General features: G+C 42.1%; 1 protein-coding gene across 1 annotated transcript in view; it reads right to left on the minus strand.

Moving 5' to 3' along the window:
• MAK (male germ cell associated kinase) overlaps positions 1–22,992 on the minus strand; it is a 75,655-nt gene that overhangs the window by 28,935 nt on the left and 23,728 nt on the right. Inside the window, 5 exon segments of the mRNA XM_033216213.1 lie at positions 3,490–3,801; positions 9,953–10,120; positions 11,782–11,953; positions 16,708–16,840; positions 21,833–21,912. Of these exon segments, the coding sequence (XP_033072104.1) occupies positions 3,490–3,801; positions 9,953–10,120; positions 11,782–11,953; positions 16,708–16,840; positions 21,833–21,912 (865 nt within the window).

Raw genomic sequence — 22,992 nt, forward strand, 5'->3', positions numbered from 1 at the left:
AGGGAAGTATGAGTCTGACTGTCACAGAATGGAGGCATCATTAACAGAAATAAGGAACAGGAAAGAAGTCCTGGCTTGGAGCACACAACGAATTGGTTTTATACAAATTTACAGGGAGTGGTGTGGGGGCACATAAATAGAAAAATCCAAAAGGCAACTCAAAACTAGGGAATAGAGCATGGAAAGTTTTCAGAAAATACAGCTATGTTGGGTGCAGGGAGATGCTTAAAGAACGGACATGCTATTGCTTGAAGCTGATGGTGTCACAGTGATGGTGATGGATGATAACAAAAAGCAGTATTTGCCAGCTTCTACACTAGTATTTTCTCTGCCAGGTAGAACAATCTCCAGAATAAAGAGAATAAAAAAATGTTAAGCTCCAGATGAGTAGGGTTAATAAAAGGTTACCCTTAGTTGAGTTTGAGCTTCCCTTCTGTTGAATTGTATTTTAGGGTGCCGATGCTGAATGCTGCTGAACAATGTCAGTGATATCCAAGAATCCTGTATGTCTGAGAAGACTGGAAAGTGGCAAATATAATACTCTTAATAAAGTAGAAGATTTATTTTTGCAAACTCCACATCAGTAAGTTTGGTAGAGGATGAGGGCAAAGATTCTAAAATCAATTATTAAAGGGGACGTTTGTGAGCACTAAGGAAAAACAGTGATAGCTCATATAGAACACACTTTTTCATAAATGGCAAACAATGAATTCATTCAATGTAGTGTATGTGAACTTTAGCCCATTGGGTGAAGGCAGCAAAGGCGATCAGCACATAGTTGAAGAACTTGACCAAGAGTACTGATGAATGGATCAATGTCAACCTAGGAGAAGGTTGTAGTGGCCTGCCCAAGATCTCACAGTCGTTCTATTCATCATGAAGATTCAGGAGGAAAACAGACAACTAAACAAATACATAGCTGGCAAGAAGCTGGGCAGAATGGGTAAACTGAGAAGAAAAAATAAAGATTCAAAAATAATTAGAAATTGGAGATGTAAAAGGTCTTGCAACTTTTTGAATCCTAGAGATGAAATACACAAGTCAGAGGTACAGAATATGCAATTTAGGAGAAGCATTTATGAAAAAATCGGTATACTTAGAAATTTTAGCTGACACAATACTTAATCCCTGGATTAAGTATTGGAACTTACCTATATAAAAATGTGTGTGTGGCGGGGCGGGGGGCTAGGTTATTCTCTTGAACTTAGAGAATACACACAGGGCCCCTAGCATATGCATGGCACTTAGTAGCTACTCCATAAATAGTAACTTCCTTTCCTTCCCTCACAGTATGAGTCAGCAATTGAGGCATCTTCTAAGGGGTTGTGGGGAGGACTGTAATCATTGGTGGCGCGAGTGCACATATGGTTTAGAGTGTGGGAAGTGATTCGTCCTGCTCTGCATTCCCTGCCTGCTGTCTGCTCCAGTTCTGGCAGCCTCCTTCTAAGTGGGAAGCAGGATGAGAGGGGACTTAAAGGCATATTCATAGTAGGAACTGAGAGTTATCAGTCATTGGTGAATGGCGTTATATGCAGGGCCCTTAAGGGAAATGGAGATGTTTCTCTAGAGAAAAGGGCAGATAATATAAGGGCTATTTTCAAATATCTAAAAGGCTGCCTTTCTAGAAAAGTGATTAGCCTTCATTAAAAGCTAGAAAACCAGATTTTACCCAGTATAAGGAAGAACTTTCTAATATTCAGAACTGTTCCAAAGATAAAGTGGACTCCTTGGGACCCCAGAGGTGGTTTGCAAGTCATGTGGGCAATTATTCAACCCTTCATTCACTGAACAAATATTTACTGAGAATCCACCATGTGGCAGGCGCTGGTCAGGGTGCTGAGGCTGTACTGATAAACAGACAAACATTCCTGACCTCACTGAGCTTGCTGCACTCCAGAGGAAGAGACAAATAAACAATAAACCTAAGAAATAAGTAACAGTATGTTAGAATGTGATTAGTGCCACTGGGGGACGAGGAGGCCTTGCTTATACTGGGTTGGCAGGGCAGGTGGGGACTGGATAAAGAAATAGATACGTGCTGTGTAAGACCAGTTTCCATCCGAAAATGCCATAATGCAAACACATTTGGGAGTGTATACCCCAATGGGACAGCTAAAACACTACAGCAACTGAAGAGCTCCCGGAGTCGAACAAAAGATGGAAGAAAAAGTTTTATACTATGCCTGACACTTCAAAAACCCATTCTGGCTGGGCGCGGTGGCTCACGCCTGTAATCTGAGCACTTTGAGAGGCCAAGGAGGGCAGATCACCTGAGGTCGGGAGTTCAAGACCAGCCTGACCAACATAGAGAAACCCTGTCTCTACCAAAAATACAAAATTAGCCAGGCGTGGTGGCACATGCCTGTAATCCCAGCTACTGGGAGGCTGAGGCAGGAGAATAGCTTGAACCCGGGAGGCGGAGGTTGCTGTGAGTCAAGATCACGCCATTGCACTCCAGCCTGGGCAACAAGAGTGAAACTCCATCTCAAAATAATAATAATTATAATAATAAATAAAAACCCATTCTCTCCATGTTCCTTAGCATTTAAGAACACTGTAAAATGATAGTACTGTTGAAAATTCTTAAGATTTAGGATCAGTACTCTGGAGTACCCGATTCTTTTAAATTATTTCTTTGAATTCTTCTGCATTGAAAGAACTTTAGGCTGGGCTCGGTGGCTCACGCCTGTAATTCCAACACTTTGGGAGGCTGAGACGGATGGATCACCTGAGGTCAGGAGTTCAAGACCAGCCTGGCCAACATGGTCTCCACTAAAAATACAAATATTAGTCGGGTGTGGTGGTGGGCACCTGTAATCCCAGCTACTCAGGAGGCTGGGGCAAGAGAATTGCTTGAACCCAGGAGGTGGAGACTGCAGTGACCCGAGATCGCACCACTGCACTCCAGCCTGAGCAAATAGAGTGAAACTCTGTCTCAAGAAAAAAAAAAGAGAAAGGCCCAGGCGCGGTGGTTCACACCTGTAATCCCAGAACTTTGGGAGGCCAAGGAGGGTGGATTACTTGCAGTCAGGAATTCAAGACCAGCCTGGGCAACATGGTGAAACCCCATCTCTACTAAAAATATAAAAAATTAACCAGGCGTGGTGGTGCGTGCCTGTAATCCCAGCTATTCGGGAGGCTGAAGCAGGAGAATCCCTTGAATCCAGGAGGCAGAGATTGCAGTGAGCTGAGGTCGTGCCACTGCACTCCAGCCTCAGCAACAAGAGCAAACCTCCGTCTCAAAAAAAAAAGAAAGACTGAAGACTGTAGTATGTACACTTGGTTACTTTTATTCTGAAAGTTTTTCTTTTTATAAACCATATTAGAATTTTAAGTGATCTCATGTGAAGCTCCAATCAGAGGACTCAGGGTCTTTAACAAAGAATAATCTTTTCTATCTTTTCCAACATGATTAGAAATGCCTCGAAACAAAATCTTCATTGCACGAGTCAAACTACTTCATTGCAAGCGTCATGACTGGCTACTCACGGTTGGCACGTTTTTGATGATGCTCGGGAATAGTGTTTGTGGCGGTTTCTGCTGACTCTGTTGCTTTGGAGGTTGCTGGACGCTCAGGTTCTGTGGTGGCTGAATGGGCTGCAGTGGCTGCTGGCTAGTTTTTGGCTGGGGTTGTCCAACAGTCTGATCAATTATATCCGGCAGAGGCTTAGGCTCTACTTCAACTAAAGATGGCTTTGATTCTAACGGTTGCAGTTGCTTATTTAAAGACTGTTTTGATTCCAGATGATTTGAGGAAGGACCTAATACCTGACCAACTTGAAAATATGGGTGTTTCAATGCCTGTAAAAACATAGAAAAAACAACAAATGGAAAGCGGTTCCACCTAAACATATTGCACATAAACTATGACTGGCCCGGTGCGAGGCATGTATCATTAGCCCACATGAGCTTCAAAGATTTAGAAAGCAGCCGTCATTCCCTATACAGTGTCTCTTTTACAAGATAACCAGAAAAAAATGATTTGAGAAATAAATTGCATTAAAAAATTAAAAGTGGCCGGGCATGGTGGCTCACGCCTGTAACCCTAGCACTTTGGGAGGACGAGGCAGGCAGATCACTTGCGGTCAGGAGTTCAAGACCAGCCTGGCCAACATGGTGAAACCCAGTCTCTACTAAAAATACAAAAATTAGCCAGGCATGTTGGTGGGTGCCTGTAACCCCAGTTATATGGGAGGCTGAGGCACGGGAATCACTTGAACCTAGGAGGAGGAGGTTGTAGTGAGCCAAGATTGTGCCACTGCACTCCTACCTGGGCAACAGAGCGAGACTCCGTCTCAAAAAGACAAACAAATAAAAAAAAAAACCGGTACAAGTAGGAAAAATAGAAAGCTCACTTGTTATTATAACATCTAAGCAAAACAACTGTTCTATTTATTTGATTTTTTAATGAAAATAAAATCTAATTTATAGGCATTGGCTAAATTAATGTGATTACTTCAAGCTAAAATACTACACATCAATAATGGTTTAGAGTACATTCAAAGACATTAAAAAGTGAATTAAGAAAATTTTCCATATAGATTATTTGAAATGATTAACCAGAGCTGTATATAAAATTCCGGGTTACTCTCAGCCTGAGTACAACAATATACCTACTAGTAACAGCAACAACAAAAAAAATCGAAAGAGGGGACGACAAAGGCATTCTGTTGAAGTTTATTTCATCAGTATACCAGCAAAGAGAAGACATTTATGGGAAGAAAATATAAAAATACTAAGAAAAATGATCACTGCGTTTTCCCTAGACCAGTCACCCGACTGCTCACATGAGAGGGAAGGGACCCCCTGGTGTACGGGTGGCACCGTCTAGGGCAGTGCTTCCCAACTGGGGGCAAGTTTGCCCCTTGGGAGATATCTGGCAATGTCTGGAGACATTTCTTCTCATAATGACAGGGGTAGGGGGATGCTACTGGTGTCTAGTGTCTAGAGGGCCAGGGACAATGCTAAATACCCTATAATGCACAGAATAGCACCCCACAGCCAAGAGTTATCTGGTTCAAAATGTCAATAAGGCTAAAACTGGAAAAATATTCTACAGAATGTCTAAAGCCTGTGTAGCTCAGCTATGGAAAAATTCCCTTACTGGCATCAAATACCTGGGCAAAGTAGCTGTTCTTTTTTTTGGGGGGGTGGGTTCCTTAAGATGGTCAAGCTCTGTTCCCCTGAACCTCCTGCCTTTAGCCAGTCCCCACACACGTGGGAACACAGCCCTGACCAACAGTTAACTCCTCCCATGTGTAAGGTCAGTTTTTAGAGGAACAGAAGGCAGCTTGGTACTTTAAATGTCTTCATATTCTACAACTTAACCAACCTCTCCCCCTAAATTAGGTCTTTCCACTTCCACTAAAAAGCAGGGCTGTGAAACAGAGCACCAGCAAGAGTTCGTTAAGGGTTACTTGCATTATCAGTGGAATACACAAATATGCGTAATTTAAATACTTCAATACCTAGCACACTGAAGGTACTCAAATTCTGAATTAAGTAACATTAATTAATTAGTATGTCAATATTCCTAAATTACTTATGCATATTTTGGAGCTGGAAACTTTGAGGATGTGTTTTGTAATTTCAAGGCTTTATTTATAACAACTCTTCCTTTTTTTTTTGAGATGGAGTCTCACTCTGTCGCCCAGGCAGGAGTGCAGTGGCACCATCTCGGCTCACTGCATCTGCCTCGCGGGTTCAAACAATCTCCTGCCTCAGCCTCCTGAGTAGCTGGGATTACAGGCACCCGCCACCACGCCCAGCTAATTTTTGTATTTTTAGTAGAGATGGGGGTTTCACCATGTTGGTCAGGCCAGTCTCGAACACCTGACCTCGTGATCCACCCACATCAGCCTCCCAATTGCTAGGATTACAGGTGTGAGCCATCATGCCCGGCCAACTCTTCCCTTTTAAGATACTTTAAGATACCAGTTACTATCCTTCAAGAAGAGGGAAACTAAAAATTAATAGCATTTATTTTTTCCTATTTACTTAAGGGAAGCAGTGATCACTGTCCAGAATGAGAAACGTGTAGAGTTCTCAAGATGAAAATAAAAATTTAACACCCAGAGACAACCAAGACTAACATTTTTTTATACTTTTCAGTATTTTTTCTCATATAAAATGTATTTTTCAAAGACAAAATCATATTATTTGTATAATAGTATTTTAGCATGAGATTTGTCCCAAATTGTTTAAAAATTTTATTTCACAAATTCACTGTTAATGCTGCAGTGTATTCCAAATTAAAGATGCACATAACTTAAGTTTAGAAACTTTATTTATTTATTTATTTATTTATTTATTTATGACAGAGTCTCACTCTGTCGCCCAGGCTGGAGAGCAGTGGCATGATCTCGGCTCATTGCAATCTCCACCTCTTGGGTTCAAGTTATTCTCCTGCCTCAGCCTCCCGAGTAGCTGAGATTACAGGTGCACACCACCATGCCTTGCTAATGTTTTGTATTTTTAGTAGAGACAGGGTTCTGCCATGTTGGCCAGACTCCTGGTCTCAAACTCCTGACCTCAAGTGATCCGCCCGCCTCGGAAAGTGCTGGGATTATAGGCATTGGCACTGCAGAGCCACCGCATTCGGCTGGAAACATTTTGATTAGCTTTCAATGGACAGTTTTCTATTGGAATTGAACATCTTTGAGCATAATTTCTGATTGTCTTTAAGGCTCTTTTTATTCTCTTACTAAGAGATAAATGAAAAATGGTATCTCATTTCTACTTGCATTTTATGAGCGTAAACAAAGACTGAACATTTAAAAAGCATTTTTGGTAATCTGTATTTCTTTTCCTGTGTTTCTTTTTCATGTCCCATGACTACTTTTCTTTTTAAAATACATTTGAAAAACTTATTGTGTCTTTATTACGAAGGTAATACATGTTTAGAAAAATTAGAAAATATGGGCCAGGTATGGTGGCTCGCGCCTACATTATTCTAGCACTTTGGGAGGTCAAGGCAGGACAATTGTATGAGGCCAGGAGTTTGAGACCAGTCAGGACAACTTAGTAAGACCCCATCTTTAAAGAAATGAAACTTTTTTTTTTTTTTTTGAGACGGAGTCTCGCTCTGTCGCCCAGGCTGGAGTGCAGTGGCCGGATCTCGGCTCACTGCAAGCTCTGCCTCCCGGGTTTACGCCATTCTCCTGCCTCAGCCTCCGGAGTAGCTGGGACTACAGGCACCCGCTACCTCGCCCAGCTAGTTTTTCTGTATTTTTTAGTAGAGACGGGGTTTCACCGTGTTAGCCAGGATGGTCTCGATCTCCTGACCTCGTGATCCGCCCGTCTTGGCCTCCCAAAGTGCTGGGATTACAGGCTTGAGCCACCGTGCCCGGCCAGAAATGAAACTTTAAAACAATTTTAAAAAAGAAAAATTAGAAAATACACTTAAATGGCTGGGCATGGTGGTTCATGCCTGTAATGCCAGCATTTTGGGAGGCCAAGGCAGGCAAATCACCTGAGGTCAGGAGATCGAGAGCAGCCTGGGCAACATGGTAAAACTCTATCTCTGGCTGGGCGCAGTGGCTCACACCTGTAATCCCAGCACTTTGAGAGGCTGGGGTGGGTGGATCACCTGAGGTCAGGAGTTCGAGATCAGCGTGACTAACAAGGTGAAACCTCATCTCTAATAAAAATACAAAAATTAGCCAGGCATGGTGGTAGGCACCTATAGTCCCAGCTACTCGGGAGGCTGAGACAGGAGAACAGATTGAACCTGGGAGGCAGAGTTTGCAGTGAGCCAAGATTGCGTTACTGCACTCCAGCCTGGGCAACAGAGTAAGACTCCATCGCAAATTAAAAGAAAAACAAAAACAAAAAGAAAACACCTCCATCTCTACAAAAATACAAAAATTAGCCAGGCATGGTGGCGGGCACCTGTAATCCCAACTACTCGGGGAGAATCGCCTGAACCCACGAGGTGGAGGTTGCAGTGAGTCAAGATCATGCCACTGCACTCCAGCCTGGGCAACAGAGACTCCATCTCAAAAAAAAAGAAAATACACATAAACATTTCAGTATTTTTCTTACGTTTCTGTAGAGTATTATATTAAGAATTAACAATAATTTTCTCTGTCTTATCTTTCCATTTTAAGATTTTTACATAGAGAAAAATTTTAATTTGTATGTAATCAAATCGTTTGAGTTTTCCTTTTGTGGTTTCTTCTATTATTTTTATACCCATGTTTTTTTCACCTTGAGATCAAAGACACGTGTATGTTTTCCTTTTGTTTCTATCAGTTTAGGGGTGCTTTTTTCTTACACTTTGAAAATGTAATCCTAGTTGGGCATGGTGGCTCACGCCTGTAATCCTAGCACTATGGGAGGCCAAGGAGGGTGGATCACCTGAGGTCAGGAGTTTGAAACTAGCCTCACCAAGATGGAGAAACACCATCTCTACTGAAAATACAAAATTAGCCGGGTGTGGTGGCACAAGCCTGTAATCCTAGCTACTTGGGAGGCTGAGGTGGGAGAAATGCTTGAACCCTGGAGGCAGAGGTTGCGGTGAGCCGAGATCACGCCATTGCACTCCAGCCTTGGCTACAAGAGTGAAACTCCATCTCAACAACAACAACAAAATGTAATCCTTCTGTGATTTGTAAAGTGTGGTGAGCAGTAAGAACCTCAATTTATCTTTCTCCCTAAGAGCTAATGAATTTTCCCAGTATCACCCACCCACTGAGCCGTCCTCCCCTCTTTGTGATGCCACATTTGTTTACCTTATGCTGACTCATACGTTCTGCAACATCGAGCTATTTGTCAATTCTTATGCCAGTACTTCCACTGTTACCATCATCAATTTAAAGATTACTTTAATATCTGATGGCACATGCTGTCCATCCCTATCACCGCTCTATTTTTTCTTTTTTTTGAGACGGAGTCTCACTCTGCCGCCCAGGCTGGAGGTGCAGTGGTGCGATCTTGGCTCATTGCAAGCTCTGCCTCCCGGGTCCATGACATTCTCCTGCCTCAGTCTCCCAAGCAGCTGGGACTACAGGCGCCCACCACCACGCCTGGCTAATTTTTTTTTTTTTTTTTTTTTTTTTAAGTAGAGACGGGGTTTCACCTTGTTAGCCAGGATGGTCTCGATCTCCTGACTTTGTGATCCGCCCGCCTCGGCCTCCCAAAGTGCTGGGATTACAGGCGTGAGCCACTGCGCCCAGCCTCACCACTCTCTAATTACTTATTCTTGTTTTAAAGTGTCTTGACTATCCTTTCCCATTTGTTCTTCCAGATGACATTTAGAAAATATTTTCTCAAGATTAATTTAAAAAAAAAACAAAATAAATTTTTGTAATTGTCACACAGAATTTATATTTAAATGATGAGAATACAATAAAGATTATTATTGCCTTTTTATTGAAGCCTTGCAGACAAAAGAACTGGGTTTTAAAGGCCAGAGACTTGGAATACATCTGTGGATATGTCAGGTGCAGTCACAAAGCAACAAAGCCTGGGTGCCACAAGGCTGCCCTCTTGTGGCAGCCAGAGGCTGCACACTCCAGTTCCAGCAAGGGATGATACTGTTGTATAGTGAACCAGAATCCCACCCCTAAACTGTAAAGACAGCATAGGAAGGTCTACTATGTGGAATGATTCATGAGATGCCTTTTTGCTACCCATGACAGATTCCTTCATAACTAGTCTGTCACATGTCTGAATTTTTATCATTGCAGATTGATTCCTTGTTGCAACCTCAGGGTTCTTCATTTGAACCACAAAACACAGAAAATCATTGGTGTGGCTATTTTTGCATTTCTCCCAATGATCTTATATGCCTAGAAATTAATTTGTTACATACGCTGGATGCCTAGGGCTTTGTGTTTAATTCTCTTAGTAAAATCCTGGTTGAAAATAGACCTGCCTTTGTAAATGAAAACATTCCTGATATTAAAAAACCTAAACATTTTAAAAGGTCTAACAGGAAGACTCCTCTTACCTGGCTTGCTGTTGGTCTTTTCTTTGGATCCCAATTCAACATTTCGGTCATGAGCTGAATAGCTTCATTACTGGCATTGGGAATAAGAGTTTTTAAGTTTATAGGAACACACTGGGGAAAACGGAAGTTCATAGAGGATGCCAGCTGGTATCCTTCTGGCCAGTCACTCTGTTTCAGGAATATATAAGTGTGGGTGGGGAGGGCAAAACAAATTGTTTTTAGTAATCCATTTAAAAAACACAGCAGTAATATAAACATCATTTATGTTTGAACATTTTCATGTTGATCCATATAAATAAAATGAGAATGAAATACCAGACCATGTCTACAATTCAGTGCTACGACAGTGTAGAAAGAACATTAAGCTAAGAGTTAGGAAACAATGTGAAAAGCACTTTTATAACTTTTTTTTTTTTTTGAGACAGGATCTGGCTCTGTCATCCAGGCTGGAGTGCAGTGGTGCAAATCATGGCTCACTACAGCCTCACCCTCCTGGGCTCAAGAGATCCTCCCACCTCAGCCTCCTGAGTAGCTGGGACTACAGGTGCATACCATCACACCTGGCTTTTTTTTTTTTTTTTTTTTTTTTTTTGTGGAGATGGGGTTTCACTATGTTTGCCAGGCTGGTCTTGAACTCATGGGCTCAAGTGATCCTCCTGCCTGGGCTTCCCAAAGTGCTAGGATTACAGGCACAAGCCACTGTGCCCAACCTCTATAAATTTCACAATATTAAACTCTTGTCTGGTTTTAGATCCTGATGGTGATGTTGCTGTGATGATATCTGGGTTAACTCTGAACAAATAAGGAAAAGTGCTTTACAAAGAGGCTAACTGCTAACAAAGATCCTTGTTGTATATATTACCCATCACATCCAATGTTAAAAATGCACATATATGGGAAATGACAATTACATTAAAGCTTTAGTATCTACATTTACTTGTGTAATGTTAACTACAAGGCACATACTAATTTAATTAGGATGGCATTATATACACACTTATAAAGCACCTTTCAGAAAGAAAGGTATAGATGAAATATAATTATAGTTAATTGAAAAGTACTCAGTTCAAGAAGTCAAATATCCACAGGAGAGATATAAAAAAGGAAACAAGAAAGGGTAAAGAAAATATAAGGTTCAAGACACCAGGGGATGCCAATGGCCAGCCACAGAGTGAGTAGGAAAGAGCCCAAGCAAGGCTGTCTGTGCAGTGTCAGCTGGGCATCACCCCCAAGTTACACTCTAAACACACAGAATTTTTCCTGAAGTTCTTAAGGAAAGGCAAACACCTGTTTTTCTTCAGCTGGTGGGATTCTGGCTTCTGGCAATCCTTAACCCACTCCGATTAAAAAAATAAGGATTATGACCGGGCACGGTGGCTCACGCCAAGTAACCCCAGCACTTTGGGAGGCTGGGGTGGGCAGATCACAGACCGCTTGAGCTCAGGAGTTCAAGACCAGCCTGGCCAACATGGTGAAATCCCCTCTCTACTAAAAATAGAAAAATTGACCAGGCGTGGTGGTGCACACCTGTAATCCCAGCTACTTGGGAGGCTGAGGCATGAGAATTGCTTGAACCTGGGAGGTGGAGGTTGCAGTGAGCTGAGATTGTGCCACTGCACTCCAACCTGGGCAACAGAATGAGACTCCATCTCAAAAAGAAAAAAGAGTATTATAAAAAAATTAATCATTAAAGTATGAGCCTATTTCAAAATGAAAATATCAGCTATCTAAGCAAAAGTTGTAAATAATCAAAAATTATAAAATTAAAAGCAAAGTGGCAAGACAGAAATACTCAAAAGTTATAACAACCTAGGAACAAGGGTACTTACTTTTTTGGGAGTCCCTAAAACTTGGCAAATTTTAAAGATTTCATCGACCTCACTTGTCCCTGGGAAAAGTGGCCTTAACATATAGAGTTCAGCCATGATACTTCCAACAGCCCACACATCAATGGGAGAACTGTAAACTGAAGATCTCAGTAAAACTTCAGGGGCACGATACCTATGAGAACAGAAAACAAAACAGGTGATTTTGATTGCAATTTCAAAGGTGAATGGGCAGTAGCATTCTATGCCCTTTGGTCATGCATTTCCATCAAGGAACAGATATTCAGACCCCGTTCCATCTGTGTGTCAGGCACTTGTACAATGTTTTGGGGACAATAGGACATAACACATGTTCCCTGAGCAAAATGAGTGGGGCTGGAGACAAACAAATGTCTATGAAATGTCCATGAAGGCTAAGACAGGAACTCAACTGAATAGATATGGAAATAAGTGCCATCTGATATATCAAGAAAAAAAGTAGAAAAACCATGTTACAAAGCATTATATTCAGCATCTATTCACAAGGAAGCACAGAAAACAAAAGATGATCAAGGATTATCCCTGAGTAGTGGAGTTTTTCCTTCTTTTTATCAGTTTGAAAGTACTGATATCCTCAACCGACTCCTCTTCTGTAGTCAACTATATTTACTGAGTGGAGTTTTGCTCTTTTTGCCCAGGCTGGAGTGCAGTGGTGGGATCTTGGTTCACTGCAACCTCTGCCTCCCGGGTTCAAGTGATTCTCCTGCCTCAGCCTCCCGAGTAGCTGGGATTACAGGGGTGCAACACTACGCCCAGCGAATTTTTGTATTTTTAGTAAAGATGGGGTGTCCCCATGTTGGCCAGGCTGGTCTCGAACTCCTGACCTCAGGTGATCAGCCAGCCTCAGCCTCCCAAAGTGCTGAGATTACAGGCGTGAGCCACCACACCCAGCCTAACAATATTTTTAACTGAGAAAAATACTCAATTTACAAGAGCAAAGTGAGCTGGTGAGTCCAACACAAAGTCTGCTAAGTGGAAGATACTCTCAACTCTCTTTTTTTCCAACCAAAATGTGTAAATATTTCAGTCCAAATGTTTGGCATAATGTCTTTCTGCGTTCATTGAGAATACAGCAAGCCCTCAAATAAACTAGTTTTGTTCAATGTTTTTTGCTCAATGTTGTTTCATTGTAATGTTGATGAGAAAGAAAAAAAGAAGGCATTTCTGGCTGAGCCACTGTGTGGGGTCTGCATGTTCTCCCCAAGTCTACATGGGTTTTCTCCGGGACTCCAGCTTCCTCCCATATCCCAAACATGTGCATGTCAGGTGAACTGGGGTGTCCGTGTGGCCCCAGGAGGAGTCAGTGGGTGCATGTGTGTGTCGGGGTGGAGGGATGGGGAGTGCTGCCATGGGAGGCTGTCGTATCCATGGTTGGTGCTCACCTTGCACCTCCAGCTTCCAGGACACGCTGTAGCCACCTGTGACCCTGAACTAGAATAACTGGGCAAATAATTATCTTCTTTGTTTTTATTAATCTTTCTTAAATGTATGTATGGCTCACATGTATTTCAATGTTCAATACTAGTGTTTTGGTTGCTGTTTAGAAGTTTGGTGGCCAGGCGCAGTGGCTCACGCCCATAATCCCAACACGTTGGGAAATCAAGGTGGGCGAATCACGAGGTCAGGAGTTAGAGACCGGCCTGGCCAACATGGTGAAACCCCGTCTCTACTAAAAATACACAAAATTAGCCAGGTGTAGTGATGGGCGTCTGTAATCCCAGCTACTCGGGAGGCTGAGGCAGGAGAATCACTTGAATCCGGGAGGCAGAGATTGCAGGGAGCCAAGATCATGCCACTGCACTACAGCCTGGGTGACAGAAAAAAAAAACAAAACAAAACTTTTGTGATGTTTTTGTGACCAGAAATGTGCCATGAAATTGTTTATTTTAATTAGCCTATGGTCGAATTGATTTCATCATACATTGTTTCACTTAAAGTCAGTTTCCAAGAACCTATTGATGATGTTAAGTGAGAACTTACTATACTTTCTTTGACGAATATTTTTACAAGCTTTATTGATATAGAATTCACATAATATACAGTTGATCCATTTACAGTGTACATCACACTGCTTTCTCCCAAGGTGCCTTCACATGTCTTCCCTCTTCCATCTCTGTGTCTGCCTTCGTCTCATAAGGACATCAGTCTTATTGGATTAAGACCAGCCATGCTGTGGTCTGACCTCATCTTAGCCTGATTACATTTGCAAAGACCCTATTTCAAAATAAGGTCCCATTTGCAGGTTACATAACCAGGGCGGATCCCTCATGAAAGACTTGGTGCTGTTCTCTTGTAGTGAATGAGTTCTTTTTCAGACAAGATGAAATTAGTTCCTGAGACAGTGGGTTGCTCCACGGCAAGCTTCCTCCTCTTGTTTGTTCCCTTCTCGCACATGCCCATCTCCCCTTTGACCTTCCCCCTGCCACTTTTTTTTTTTTTTAATTGAGATGGAGTTTTGCTCATTACCCAGAGTGGAGTGCAATGGCACGATCTCAGCTCACTGCAACCTCCACCTCCCGGGTTCAAGTGATTCTCCTGCCTCAGTCTCCTGAGTAACTGGGATTACAAGCATGCGCCACCACGCCCAGCTAATTTTTGTATTTTTAGTAGAGACGGGGTTTCACCATGTTGGCCAGGCTGGTCTTGAACTCCTGATCTCAGGTGATCTACCCACCATGGCTTCCCAAAGTGCTGGGATTACAGGTGTGAGCCACCGTGCCCAGCCTGACTTTCTCCACCATGTTTTGATGTAGCATAAAAACCCTCACCAGAAGCCAAGCGGGTGCCAGTGCCAGGCTTCTTTTGCAGCCTGCAGAACCGGGAGCCAAATAAACCTCCTTTCTTTATCAACTTCCCAGCCTCAGGCGTTCCTTTACAGCAACACAAAACACACTAAGACACGGACTCCTTTCTTTCAGCCCCCACATCTGATTCATTAGAAAACATACCCAAAATTCCACACTTTCTCACTACCGCATGTCCAGCAGGTCCAAGTCACTATCATTTCTGGCCACTCTACAAACTCTGCCCTTGTTTCCTATGACTGCCCTCCTCATTCATTCTGCGCTGTGCGGAATTCACGTGGGGCATGCACCTGTCTCAAAGCTTTTATATTTAGCATTTGCTCTGCCTAAAAAAATTCCTGCTGGCCCTGGCATCTCCTTCAGGGCTACTCTCAGTGAGGCCCTCCAGGTAAAATAGCAACATTCCTTTCCCCCCCTATCTCCCCCAACTCCCTGCCCCCTTTCATATTTTATTTTTCTTTATTATAATGTATCAACATAATCAAATGTTTCAAATTTCTTTCTTTCTTTCTTTCTTTCTTTTTGAGAAAGAGTCTTGCTCTGTTGCCCAAGCTGGAGTTCAGTGGTGCAGTATTGGCTCACTGCAGCCTCTGCCTCCCAGGTTCAAGTGATTTTCATGTCTCAGCCTCCCAAGTAGGTGGCACCAAGGCATGTGACACCACACCCAACTAATGTTGTATTTTTAGTAGAAACAGTGTTTAGCCATGTTGGCCAGGCTGGTCTTGAACTCCTGGCCTCAAGTGATCCCCCATCTCGGCCTCCCAAAGTGCTGGGATTACAGGCGTGAACTACCATGCCCGGCCTGATACACGTATGTTGTTTTCACTGGAGTATAATATTCACACAGGCAGAGGCATGTATTGTAAGAGCAGAGCTTGATGAATTTTCACAAATACAACACATCCACGGACTCAGTACCCAGATCAAGACAGATATGTTATCGGCCAGGCACAGTGGCTCATGCCTGTAATCCCAGTACTATGGGAGGCTGAGGTGGGTGGATCACCTGAGGTCAGGAATTCAAGAACAGCCTGGATAACATGGTGAAACTCCATCTCTACTAAAACACAAAAATTAGGCAGGCATGGTGGCGGGCACCTGTAATCCCAGCTACTAGGAGGGCTGAGAAAGGAGAATCACTTGAAACTGGGAGGCAGAGGTTGCAGTGAGCCAATATCATGCCATTGCACTCCAGCCTGGGTGAGAGAGTGAGACTGTCTCAAAAAAAAAAGGGAGACATGTTACCAGCACCCAGAAGGCCCCTTGTGCACTTGTCCAGGCACCACACACACACACACACACACACCTCATGGACCGCTTGCTATCCCGACATTTATGGCACAGATTATTTTTCTCTGTTTTTGTACTTTACATAAACGAAATCACATGGTATGTGCTCTTTTTCTGTTTGGGCTCTTGCTTTCAACATTGTCTTAGATTCACCCATATTGCTGCATGCAGTCATAGACCATTCACTCTCATTGTTGCAAAGCATTCCTCTGGGTGATATACAATGCTACTGTTCATGGACATTTGGGTGGCGTGCAGTTGAGAGGATTCACGTCTTTTGGTGAACATGTGTATGTCTTTGTGTCGGTGACCCATAATATTTTTAACTTGTCTATCTGTGTATTGGCTGTCATATAAGCAGCATAAGGCAGAGATTTTTCTTTTATTTTTTTATTTTACTGCTGTGTTCTCTGTGCCTAAAATGATGTTTGGCACATAGTAGGTGTTCAATAAATTATTTGTTGAATGAATGATTGAATGAATAAATGAAATTCTTTTTCTTTATTTTTTCATTTTACTGCTGTGTTCTGTGCCTAAAATGATGTTTGGCACATAGTAGGTATTCAATAAATTATTTGTTGAATGAATGATTGAGTGAATAAATGAAATTCTTTTTCCTTATTTTTTCAGTGATCAGAAGAGCAATAAATCAATCCTTCGCTTTCTTTAAACAATATAAAATTCAATTCTATGTTTTAAATATTCAATACAGAACTTCCAGAAATATGTAACAATCCATCGTAGGAAAATTTCACCATAGGCTTATGCCTCAGGAGGGTTGCATAATCCTACTCACCATCTGGTAGAGACATAATCAGTGTACGGTGGCTGGGACCTTAATTCTCTCGCAAGTCCAAAATCAGCAATTTTCACAAGCTCTGGGCCCATACAAAGCAAGTTTTCTGGTTTCATGTCCCTATGAAAAAAACCTTGGTGATATATAGAGAAAAAAATAAAATCAATCATTAGGTTTGAACATAGCTTTATCTGATTTATAAACAACATATAAATGAACCCCCTCTTTTGTAACTAGAAGCATCATCTTAGGAAAAAAGTAAACCATATTTATTGTCTAACAAGTAACGGGATGTAGGGACCCTGCTTTTAAAATGCTTTGGCAAGAGAGTTCACACAGTGTATGAGATAATTAAAAATAACTACCCATTTAACATTTATTTTTATTTGTGACTCCAGTGGGTGTTCAGGCGCTGAGCTAGGTATTACTACACTACGATTATCTCCATTCATTTGCACAACAACCTTAAGGAGGTACTGTTATCACTGTTGTGCAACAGAGGAGGAGGTTGAGGGCCAGAGTGAAGTCACCTAATTAACGTGTGAGAAGTTTTTGTTTTTGTTTTTGAGGTAAGTCTTGCTCTGTTGTCCAGGCCGGAGTGTAGTGGCTCGATCTCCACTCATTGCAGCCTCAACTTCTTGGGCTCAAGCAATCCTCTCACCTCAGCCCACTAAGTAGCTGGGAGCACAGGTGCATGCCACCACTCCCAGCTAAGTTTTTGTATTTTTGATAGAGACAGAATTTTGCAACATCACCCAGGCTGAGAAAAGCACTTTTAAATCAGGTTTAAGTCAGTGCAGCTGACTCCTTGAGAAAAATCACTTGTTTAAAAAGTCCATTCAATAAAAATGTAACTCCACACATCAAAACTAATTTCTTCATTTAAAATTATTTTATCTAATGTTCAGTTTTACTCAATAGCTGTGTTATTGCAAAATCCCAATAATTATAATGTTTATATTAGCAATTCAATCTATAAAATAAATGGTTATGAAGCTAATGGGGAAACCAAAGAAAATGAGGCAGAAAGCCCAGCAGGGGCCGGGTTTGGTGGCTCACACCTGTAATTCCAGTACTTTGGGAGGCCGAGGTGGGCAGATCATGAGGTCAGGAGTTTGAGACCAGCCTGGCCAATATTACGAAACCCTATCTATACTAAAAATATCAAAATTAGCCAGGCATGGTGGCGGGTGCCTGTAGTCCCAGCTACTCGGGAGGCTGAGGCAGAAGAATCGCTTGAACCTGGGAAGTAGAGGTTGCAGTGAGCCAAGATCGTGCCACCACACTCCAGCCTGGGCAACAGAGCAAGACTCCATCAAAAATAAATAAATAAATACATAAATACATAAATAAATAAATAAATAAATAGAAAACCCAGGGGGAAAAGAAGAAACATTAAAGCCCTCCTGGCAGATGCGTATTTGTCTTAAGGAAGGCTTTTTCTAAGGGCAGTCTAAAGTATTCTGGTTATATCCAAATGGCTTGGGTTCCAGTGGCCTTGAGAGGCAGGGAGACTGCAGGTGGTCACTTGAAGAGGCTTTTCATGTAGCTTTGGGGCTGAGAAGACTTTCTTTTACCTTTTTCTTTTCTTTTTTTTTTGTGTTTTTTTTGTTTTGTTTTGAGATCCAGTCTTGCTCTGTCACCCAGGTTGGAGTGCAGTGGTGTCATCTGGGCTCACTGCAACCTCCGCTTCCCAGGTTCAAGCGATTCTCCTGCCTCAGCCTCCAGAATAGCTGGGATTACAGGTGTCTGCCACCACACCCGGCTAATTTTTTGAATTTTTAGTCGAGACTGGATTTCGCCATGTTGGCCAGGCTGGTCTCAAACTCCTGACCTCGTGATCCACCTGCTTTGCCCTCCCAAAGTGCTGGGATTACAGGTGTGAGCCACCGCGCCCAGCTGGGGTTGGGAAGACTTTTTAAGCCTAAATGTTTTTAATCACTTCAAAGCCAGAGTGGGCTCTGTTTGTGACATCTGTTTAACAGTTTTGTAATCCAAGTTTATCCGGTACTTCTTACTCTAAATAGTTGGTAACATCCATTTCACTGTGTCCAAGAGACATTCATTGCACTTTTGTAACAAATGTAATGACAGGAATGGGACCATGTGAGGCAGAGCAGAGGGACACTAATTCATAAGGTCTCAGAGAACTAAACCAATTACACATTTGTGCAGCTGGGGCTTTCCCCATCCTAGTATACATATATTGGTAATTCAGTTCTATTTGAACTAAAGATTAGTTTTTTTTTTTAAAGCAACTATTTTATTTTATTTATTTATTTGAGACAGAGTCTTGCTCTGTCACCCAGGCTGGACTGCAGTGGCACGATCTCAACTCACTAACCTCCGCCTCCCAGGTTCAAGCGATTCTTCTGCCTCAGCCTCCCAAGTAGCTGGGATTACAGGCACGTGCCATGACACTCAGCTAATTTTTGTATTTTTAGTAGAGACGGGTTTTTGCCATGTTGGCCAGGCTGGTCTCGAACTCCTCACTGCAAGTGATCTCCATCTGCCCGCCTTGGCCTCCCAAAGTGCTGGGATTACAGGTGTGAGCCACCATGCGCAGCCAAACAACTATTTTAAAATATCTATTTTATTGAAGTATTACATCTGAGATGCTTAACAGCAAGAATTATGTGGCTTTTGTAAAAATGTGTAATTGTCCTTATAGCAATTGTCCTTATTCCCAAATTACTATGTAGCCAACTCTATAGTCAACTCTTGATTATTCATATGTTATTTCTTTCAGTCAGTTTTAAAATCCTAATCGAACTTCCTCCTTCAATGCCTTACGCTTTAGATGTTGCTAACAGCATAAATCAACCCAGGCAAATATCAAGTGTTACCACGCTGACCAGAGTTTAAAACAATTAAAACTCAGGAATTCATTATGAATAATTAAAATAGCAGATGTCCCTTATTTCCATATAGTTAATACATTACTGTTCTTTGCCAATAAAGTGTAGTGTATCATTACAGAATTTAGACTTTTAAAAGACCCCAACAGTTTATATGGTACAAATAAAAAGTTTTTTTAATGTTCTTAAAACATTTTTAAAATATTAGTTTTATAAGTTTAAGAAGTATTCTTAAAATATTTACATGGAGCCGGGTGCGGTGGCTCAAGCCTGTAATCCCAGCACTTTGGGAGGCCAAGACGGGCGGATCACGAGGTCAGGAGATCGAGACCATCCTGGCTAACACGGTGAAACCCCGTCTCTACTAAAAATACAAAAAAAACTAGCCGGGCAACGTGGCGGGCGCCTGTAGTCCCAGCTACTCGGGAGGCTGAGGCAGGAGAATGGCCTAAATCCGGGAGGCAGAGCTTGCAGTGAGCTGAGATCTGGCCACTGCACTCCAGCCCGGGCGACAGAGCGAGACTCCGCCTCAAAAAAAAAAAAAAAAATTTACATGGAATCCCGCAGAGCATTTTTGGAAGGTAAATAATTCCTGTAGTAGTTAGAGAAGAAAATAAAAAAACAAAATATAAACTACAGGATAAGGCTGGGCGTGATGGCTCCTGCCTGTAATCCCAGCACTTTGGGAGGCTGAGGCTGGAGGATCACTTGAGTCCAGGAGTTCAAGACCAGCCTGGGAAAAATTCATCTCTACAAAAAATAAAAAATTAGCTGGGTGTGGAAGCATGCATCTGTAGTCCCAGCTACTAGGGAGGCTGAGGTGGGAGGATCACCTGCGCTGAGGAAGTCGAGGCTGCAGTGAGCCATGATGGCACCACTGGACTCCAGCCTGGGCATCAGAGTGAGATCCTGTCTCAAATAATAACAATAATTAAAAAAAAATACAGGAAGAGACATGAAAGGAAACTAATGGTGATTTTTGAGTGCCTATGTTCAGAACACAGCAATGGTACAGGACAAACATTCTAATTTAATATCTAAACATCCAGTGATTCTAAACAAATGTTTTAAAAAAAATCATATTTACTTTTTGGACTAATAATTATTTTGGTTTGATAGATATGAAAAACTACATTAATCAAAGTACACAATTCATAGAAAATAGAACAAGTATTAATACTTTCTTTAATTTCCATTCACAGAATAGAAACAAATAAAAGTAAATACTAAGGAAAACTATAAAACACTGCTCCACGGGTGCTACAAACTATTTAAATGTTAATAGTTGGTCATGCTAGATGAAAACAGTCGAATCTTTTCCAAAACAGGGTCCTTTGTTTTTTTTCATTTCCATGATAAAATTAGGGGGATGAGGTTACAGGATGGGTATATGATGATTGAGACTAAAGGCTGACGATGATTAAACTGTTAAAAAATTCTGCTATGGTGGAAGATAATTGTAGATTATAGAAATTCTATTTTATTTATTTATTTATTTTTTGAGATGGAGCTTCATTCCTTTTGCCCAGGCTGGAGTGCAATGGCATGATTTCAGCTCACTGCAATCTCTGCCTCCTGGTTTCAAGCGATTCTCCTGCCTCAGACTCTCAAGTAGCCAGGATTATAGGCGCGAGCCACCAACCTGGCTAATTGTTTATATTTTTAGTAGAGATGGGGTGACCTTAGGTGATCCACCCGCCTCAGCCTCCCAAAGTGCTGGGATTACAGGTGTGAGCCCGGCCCGATATGTGTGTGTGTGTGTGTGCGTGTGTGTGTGTGTGTGTTTTATTTTTAGATGGAGCCTCGCTCTGTTGCCCAGGCTGGAGTGCAATGGCGTGATCTCAGCTCACTGCAACCTCCGCCTCCTGGGTTCAAGCAATTCTCCTGCCTCGGCCTCCTGAGTAGCTGGGATTACAGGCGCCTGCCACCATCCCTGGCTAATTTTTGTATTTTTTTAGAAGAGACGGGGTTTCATCACGTTGGCCAGGCTGGTCTCAAACTCATGACCTCAGGTGATCTGCCTGCCTTGGCCTCCGAAAGTGCTGAGATTACGGACGTGAGCCACCGTGCCCAGCCAGAAATTCCATTTTATATAGAATCACAGAAATTATAAAGTTTTAAAATTAAAATGTCGGTGTGTATAGGCACATACCCCAAATTCATAGCTATCCAATATAAAGTTATTTAACAGTTTTATAAGTAATTCCTATGCACAATCTCAACAGTAAGCTAAAGAGGCAGGAAAATGAAACTTAAAAGAAACCTACCATGTTTATGGATAAAAGCCAGCCCTTGCAATATTTGATACATAATATTTCTGATGACTGACTCAGGGAACAGCTTGTTTCTGTAAAGAAACGAACAGTCACATGATTCTGTTAAGCAACCAGCCAACCAATCCAAAGAAGGATTATATTCCCCCTGCCTTGGAGCCTCTACTGGCCTCACCATACTGGTTAAAGGTGTGATTCACAGATTGATAGTGTGAAAGCTCATACATTTAAAACATGAAAATTACATTTTTTTTTGTTTTGATGTGAGGTAAAAACTCAAATCCAAAACTGAATATATTGTACACATATAAAAATATATGTGTATACGTATATATTTTTTGAGACAGAGTTTTGCTCTCTGTTACCCAGGCTGGCATGCAATGGCACAATCTAGGCTCACTGCAACCTCCACCTCCTGGGTTCAAGTAATTCTCCTGTCTCAGCCTCCTGAGTAACTGGGATTATAGGCATGCACCACGATGCTTGGTTTTGTATTTTTAGTAGAGATGGGGTTTTTCCATGTTGGTCAGGCTGGTCTTGAACTCCTAACCTTAGGTGATCTGCCTACCTCGGCCTCCCAAAGTGCTGGGATTACAGGCGTGAGCCACCGTGCCCGGCCTAACTAGCTGAATTTTAAACTGTTCCAAGAAGAGCAAAGCAAGTTGAAAAACTGAATTACTAACAGATAAGCCAAGCATGCGAATCTGTATTATGTAGGCTTCAAGAATTTTAGAGGTGGCCGGGTGCGGTGGCTCACGCCTATAATCCCAAGCACTTTGGGAGGCCAAGGTGGGAGGATCGCTTAAGTCCAACAGTTCAAGACCAGCCTGGGTAACATGGTGAAAACTTGTCTCTACAAAAAATACAAAAATTAGCCAGGTGTGGTGGTGCAGGCCTATAGTCCAACTGCTGGAGAGGCTGAGGTGGGAGGATCACTTGAGCCTGGGAGTTCGAGGCTGCAGTGAGCTGTGATTGTGCCACTCCACTCCAGCATGGTGACAGAGTGAGATCCTGTCTCAAAAAAAAAAAAAAGGGAAAAAATAAATAAAGTTAGAGATATAAATAAACGCTTCAGTTATATTCTGCATATTGGTGTTGTCCAATAGAAATGTAAGAGCTGGCTGGGCACAGTGGCTCATGCCTGTAATCCTAGC

This window comes from Trachypithecus francoisi, unplaced genomic scaffold, assembly GCF_009764315.1.
Source record: "Trachypithecus francoisi isolate TF-2019V2 unplaced genomic scaffold, Tfra_2.0 Lachesis_group10, whole genome shotgun sequence".
NCBI classification, from domain to species: Eukaryota; Metazoa; Chordata; class Mammalia; order Primates; family Cercopithecidae; genus Trachypithecus; species Trachypithecus francoisi.